This window comes from Peromyscus californicus, unplaced genomic scaffold (assembly GCF_007827085.1).
Source record: "Peromyscus californicus insignis strain IS unplaced genomic scaffold, ASM782708v3 Scaffold_10__1_contigs__length_136768540, whole genome shotgun sequence".
Lineage (NCBI taxonomy): Eukaryota > Metazoa > Chordata > Mammalia > Rodentia > Cricetidae > Peromyscus > Peromyscus californicus.
The window spans coordinates 36,779,147-36,786,512 of record NW_026294391.1 but is presented as its reverse complement, the minus strand read 5'-3'; the positions used below and the strand labels follow the sequence as shown (position 1 = coordinate 36,786,512).

The following is a 7,366-nucleotide window of genomic DNA, read 5'->3' as shown; positions in this document are numbered from 1 at the left end:
GTCAGTGAATCATTAACTTGGTTTGAAAAGGTCAATAAACAGAGAAGCACATCATCAGTCTTTAATTGGATTATAAAGTGGATTCTCCACTCATTGTTACTGACTGGTAACAGAAAACAAAAGCACATGAAGAAAGAATGAGAACTAGTGTCCCTTCCACAGTTATTTTCATATTTGTAGAATTTGGAGACCACACACAGTCCACGAGTGTCACTAAACAGAAGATTGGGTCTTGGGACAGAGTGGAGGGATTTCATGAAAGATAGAATATTTGCGGCTTAGGGGCCCAGGTCAGTGAACCTGAATGCACAGAATGTCTCAATATTTCACATTTCATTCCGTACTCCACAATATTTCTCTTTCATTTTTTTCAAAAAGGTGATTTGCCATGATTATCTCAAGTAACATGCTTTTTCAAAACTTGTTTGTTGACAATTTCCCACATAAATAAAATTTTCTGATAATTCTCTCTGATGTCATTTCAATCTTGTCAAGTCCTCCCTTCCAAACAAGTCCATTTCACAGTATCATTTATTTTAATTTTATTTGTGGCTCTATGAGTTTGAGTTTAATCAGGGCTATATATGTGCCCTTCATTTTGGAACTAACGCTTGGGCCCTAATGTTTTCACAAGTAGAAAGAATAGGGCTGACCAAGGTTCCTCCTAGCTCCAACCCATCAGTGGCCCCTAGGTTAGAAACGAAGTGTACAATTCCATGAGTGAAGTCCTCTTCCATATTCTTCAGAAGCCAGGAAATGGCTACTTTATGTCCAGTATAAGCAAACATGCTGGGTGTGAATGAATATCCAGAAAACCCGACAAATTTAAAACAAAACATATAAGAAAAGAGAAAGTCCAGTCAAAATGAGTCCAGGACCTGAAGAGAGTCAATTGAAAACAAAACACACACACACACACACTCATGTACACACACACACACACACACACACACACACACACACACACACACACAACCACACACACACACACAACCGCGCAGAGCAAAAGAGTGAGAGAGAGAGAGAGTGAGAGAGAGAGAGAGAGAGAGAGAGAGAGAGACAGAAAGAGAGAGAGAGACACAGAGAGAGAGAGAGAGACAGAGAGAGAGAGAAAGGGAGAGAGAGAGAGAGAAAGGGAGAGAGAGAGAGAGAGATTGTACAATTGTGTTGCCCAGAGACATCTTTTGTTCGGATTTACATATTTGTATAGCAACTCTGGAAAGCAGTGTGGAGAATTCTTAGTTTTCTGAAGGTAAATTTGTACCGTGTGACTCAGTTATATAGCTCCTTGAAATATTCCTAGATGACTTGATAGTCTATTTCATAGATACTTTCTTATCCATATTCATTGCTACTCAATTCACAACATAAATGTTCTACAGCTGTCTAATGGATAATGAAATAGTGGTACTTATACACTACGTGATAATATTCCAAGGTAAAGGAAAACGAATTCATGACATTTGCAGGTAAATGGCATGCACTACAAAAGATCCTTGTGGTTGAAGTAACCCAGATCTAAAAAGACAAATGTGGCATGTTAGGTCTCTTCTGTTATTCCTAGCTTCAAATCTTCAGATAAAAGTTAGGACTCAAATGTGACCAATCAAACTCATATGCATATAACAACATTTAGTTAAAAAAGAGTCCACAAAATTGACATAGATGAAGGAGGTACATATTGGAGAGTTTAGAGGGAAGAAAGGGGAGTGCAGAATGATGTTATTATGGTATAATCTCAAAAACTGAAAGAAATAGAGATAATAGCACCATATAATCTAAAGAAAGTGTCATATTACACACTAATGCTTCGTAATGGTGTAGTCAGAAACCATGGGTTGTCAAATAAATTAACTGATAAATGATAACTGTAGGTTATTCGATGTGTTAGAGAGGGAAGCCCCAGAGGATAAACAAGAACTGCAGAGTCCTGATAGTCTTCTTGGTGGTTCCTAGAAATGGATGACAAGATCCTGTGGCTAAGCACAACACAGACCTTTTGATGTGTAAAGAAGTCAACTGGGTGGGGAGGGTCGTCGCTTTAGGAAATGTAAAGCATTATTTTCAACTTGAATGTAGAGTCCCTTTGCACAATTATATAATTTCTCTGAGGACATTATAGGCTGTTTCACTTGATTTTCTTTCTTTTAATCAATACTTGTCTTTACTACCACTGGACATCTAGCAACATTTTTCCTATTATTCACACAGTTAAGCTTTGATGATAGCTCTTGTAGCTCTGTACCATGGTAGTTGAATTTAATGTAGTGGAAGGTTATAGAAGTCAATGTATGGAAAGACTTAAAAGTAGCACAAGACATATCACCATCCTTATAGGAAATCCTCCAAATGTTTTAAAATCTTATATTCTAAAGAGTGTGGTTACTCTGGCTCATATATCCCAGGCCACAGTTTATATTCAGTTAACTGCAAGTATTATGCTTAGATTCAGAATGAATTTTAAATGCATGTCATATTGGTTAAATGAATCATATAGGTCATATGTGTTGTGACCTTTATCCACTAGTAGAGTTCTGGAGGCAAAGCCATTTCTTAATGCTCTCACAGGGATAGTTTGTTGTCTCTGACAGGATGCTCAATTACACATCCCAACATAACCTGACCTTAAGGCTAATCTTACTACTTTAGGGATATGAGATCATAAACCATTCAGCATGGTCAAAGAGGAAATACCGGACAGATGTAGGTTGTTGTGGTGCAGAATCATTGGTTGATTTCATGAAACTCCCTCTAACTAATCATATAAAAATCTTTGTCAGTTCAGTTCCTTCACATCCACTAACCTCCTTTGAGCTTCTGCAGAAGACCAAAGACAGGTGCCACCATGGTAAAGTTTCTGCTGCTGGCTTTGGCATTTGGACTGGCTCATGCTCAAGCTAAGGTAAAATCATATGGTCTGTGCAAACGTCTGAGGTTCCTCAACAGCGTATTTCTGTAGATGTGATGTGTCATTCAGTTAGTCCATGCAAGTCTGTATTAATGAAATAAGCTTTCTGAACTTCGCTCAGGTATGCTTTCCAAATCATATTTCTCTAGGATGGAACAAATGAAATAAGCAAAAATGGGTTGAATTTGCAGAGCGTAAGAGGCCAAAACATGAGCAATTCCACAAGTCTCAAGTCCAAAATGCTGTTAATCAAGTCATCATACTACCCTGTGTTATTCTACAGCTGTAGATACATAATCTTGAACTAATAAACAAAACATTATTGATTGATAGTTTTAGATTGTTTACATATTTCCAAGGACTGGGATCAGAGATGCGAACACCAACTCATATTTTAATGACCTGTTTTATTTTTCTCCTTTATTTGCCTTTTACTTTTTTCAGATTGCAGGAAAATGGATGACAGTTGCCATCGCTGCTGACAATGTTGACAAGGTAGAACTGGAAGGAGCTCTGAGATTCTATGTTCGTGATATTACTTGTGACAAGGAATGTACTAAAATGGGAGTCACATTTTATGTCAAGTAAGCAAATGGTCAGCCTTGTAAACTGAGCAGACTATTTGTTTCTCAACCTTTATGTTGTTAAATTCATAGGGGAATGTTCTGTTTTTGGTCATGAAATCACATCTTTAGCAATATGATTATATTATTCCATGATGGGGTATCTCTGGACACCACACAGAGATTAGATACTGTCTCCAATTCCATGAGTGTTTCCTTACAAATTCTTATGGTTGGAGGCTTGTGGTTGAATTTTATTCTCTAATATTAGATGTATGATACTCTAAGGTTCTCATTTCTAGTGAGTTAAAAGGTATGTGTTAGCATTTGTGTCAAGCCATTTATATTATCTAATCCAAACAATGATGTCAGAGAAAAGTCCTCCACAATCAGGTCTGATAAATCTAACTTATGAATCCCTTTCTCTGAAGCTTTAGGTTCAAAGACTCTCGCTCTGGCATTTGGATGACTATGTTTAATGAAAGACTACATAACACCATTAGGACTTAAATGCTTAGAACCATTTCTCTCTTGTAGCCACAATTGTATGTTTCAGGTTACAAATAAAACCACTTAAACACATGCATATATACTTGTGTCGATATTATCTCTGGACTAGAACAAGAGAATTAGCGTAATGAAAGTCATACTCAGTGAATAGTAAAGTGTTGATAAGGAAGCCATCAGAGCCTATAGAGCACTTGGCAAAATGTGCACAAAAAACCAGTCATCTGTATGATTACAAACAGAATGATCTTTTCTAAACAAGAAATAGGAATAGTGAGGTAAGTCCTAGCTCTATACACTGTTCATAGACTGTCTCAAGTTCATTATAACATTTGAAGATCTATAATAGGAATTTAAAAGTTATGAAGAGTAAACAATGGATTCTCTGTTTGATTTTTAGTGCAAATGGCCAATGCTCAAAGACCAAAGTCACTGGGTATAAGCAAGCAGATGGCACCTACAAAACCCAATGTAAGTACAGGATCTCGGAGTTTCCTTTATGAACAAAAGCAATGTGAGTGTGCACATTCATGCTAATACTTCAGCCACACATAGGGACATGAATCTAGAGCAATTTTAGCTACTCAGAAAGTTATCAATCCTTCCAATGAACTGAGATATGCTACAAAGTCAGAGTACATCGTAGGTCATCTGAAATTTACATGGAGAAAAACACTGCTACTTAAAAATGTGAATAATTCTAACAAGATGTCTTCAAATATTTTTCCTGCATGAAAGTTTATTTCTAGTTGATATTCAGTGTTTTTTTATTTTATACAATGTCTCAGTTTTTTATCAGACAGACGTACCACTCACTAATAGGCCTCAATGGCCTCAAACATCTTCTCAAACTTCATGCCTTAGGCTCTCAAGTACTTATATTGCAAAAATTATGTGTCATCTTGATTTATGGAAAATTTAAATTAACAGTGCTATTTCAATGTTTCCTTTTCTCATATTTTGGAGCGATCACAACATTTATATTATTGGATGATAAACTTCAATTTTAAATAGCAATTGGGGGGAAATCTATTTAAGAATTTCAGACTGACTATTTCAATTTTGTAAGCATTGCTAAAGTAATATCAATACCATTCCACTGAATTATAAACCATTTGACTTTTGATTTCATTTTAAGTGAACAGAGGATACATTCTTTTGGCAAGTCTAATTTTTCCTAATTTAGCATGGATATTAAAAGTATTCGTGTAATAGAAAGTGATCAGATCCTAACTCCTTTTATTTTCACATGAACAACCACTTTTATCATTTAATAAATGTCAATAAGTGGAAATACCATACACACACACACACACACACACACACACACACACACACACACACACACACACCCAGAGAGAGAGAGAGAGAGAGAAGTAAAACAGACACTTTAACACATAAACAGACAGACAGACATACAAAACATGAATGTCTGGTATACACAAAACGTTCATCTTTACATCTTTTCCATTAGTAAACTTACAAGATGATAACTTGTGCATATTACTAATTAGTACCATCTATTTTTGCACATGTAAACATTTGCCCAACAAGTATCATGGTATAACACCATAGTTTCATACTTTCAGAGAACTGAAAAATGGGCTTTGGGATCTGGTTGAAAGAGAAAGGAATAACCAAGAGACTGGTCATAGAAGTCTTGACACTAGGAATTCAGAGAAAAGAGAAAGTGTCTGTACTTATGATTCACTATCAGGTTTGAAGACCAGAAATGATTGGTCACTGTATTATGGTGGGATATGCAAAATGAATGACTATAAGAATAGCTTTGCACACATGTGTCATATGATAGTGAATCAGAGATGATTGCTAGATTCAGGGTCAATATTAATGTTTAGCAAATAGGTGACATCAAATAAAGTAATAAAAATTACTGACACTGAGTTTTTAAATATTTCCATTTTACAGTTGAAGGTGACAACACATTTGAACTTAAGTATTTAACACCAAAGCATGCAGTCTTTTACAGTACGAATGTGGATAGAGCCGGCAGAGTAACAAACTTGATTTTTGTTCTTGGTAAGAATGGTAGGGGATTCTCTGAAATTGTAGCAAACGTATCACTCTGCAAAAGAGGATTAAGTCAGATTCACTCCCAAATACAGTATCATGAGATTTCTAAATTCCTGTCCACTAAATGATAATCCTATTGTTGTGTGGACCAACTCTTACATCATATTGTAATTCAAGTAGCATGGTCATTGACGACTAGGGACAATGGGGGAGGCTATTGGAAGAGTTTATCTTCATGTATCCTCACTGGAAAGACCAAAGCAAATATAGTTTGACCAAAGTTCAGACCATTTTGAGTGTCATTTGATCAAGTGTGTTTGAAATTAAAACATAAACTCTGGAGTATAGACTCGGGAGAAATGTGAAGGTTCCATTGAGAGGCATTCATGACTCTCTACTTTTATGTTTTTAAAAGTGGAAAGGATTGAGATGTGTAAATTCTCTAGAGAAGAGTTTTTTATTTTGATGCATCATAGAACACTGGAAAGTGATGTCATACCACCATTTAGACTTCATTAAATGGAACATGAGGAAATTATTATTGATTGTATTGACCCACCCAGCATAGATGAATTTGGAGAAGTTGAGATTTTCTGTTGCATACCATGTTGGGACACTAAGTTCTACAGAATTCTACTGAACATTTCTCTGACATTGTCATTCATGCAATGTAGGAAAAGGTGAGCCTTTGAATGAAGATGAATATGGAAAACTTGTGAAATATTCTGAGAAGCAGAACATTCCACCAGAAAACATTCGAGATGTTCTGGCTACAGGTAACCTCAATGAAATTATTTTTGGCTATAACATATATATATATATATATATATATATATATATATATATATATATATATATGTGTGTGTGTGTGTGTGTGTGTGTGTGTGTTGATGTATATTCATAAATATGTATGCATATATATGCATATAGAGTCTATGTATCTATCCATGTATCTATCTATGTATCTATTTATCTATCTATCTTCTATCTACTAAGTTAAACCCCTGGTTCAGATTGTATCTAATCATATGCTATCTTTCAATTGTTATTCAAGAAATAGTCATTGGCGAGCTGTTCTTATATTCTTATAATAACATTTCTGTATCTCCTTACACCATTCACAATTTTTACAGATACTTGTCCCAAGTAAAGACCTTCTGTAGGTGAGTAGAAACAGAAGCCATACTTAATCATCTTGATATTTGAATGTATTTGTGCTTATTACATAACAAATTAGAAACAAGTATGTGAAAGGAAAACAATGAACTCAAAATTAGACAAAATCAGGGCAGAATATTATCTGTCATTTATAGCTGAAAATAGCTGAAAATCTTAGTGTCAGAAGTGGAGGATA

At 35.4% G+C, this 7,366-nt stretch overlaps 1 protein-coding gene across 1 annotated transcript; it reads left to right on the top strand.

Moving 5' to 3' along the window:
- The first annotated feature begins 2,845 nt into the window (after positions 1–2,845).
- On the top strand, positions 2,846–7,162 carry LOC128116460 (odorant-binding protein-like). Its single transcript, XM_052747721.1, has 6 exons — positions 2,846–2,902; positions 3,353–3,492; positions 4,379–4,449; positions 5,908–6,018; positions 6,687–6,788; positions 7,146–7,162. The coding sequence occupies exons 1-6, from the start codon at positions 2,846–2,848 to the stop codon at positions 7,160–7,162; spliced, it is 498 nt and encodes a 165-aa protein (XP_052603681.1).
- The last annotated feature ends 204 nt before the right edge of the window (positions 7,163–7,366 follow it).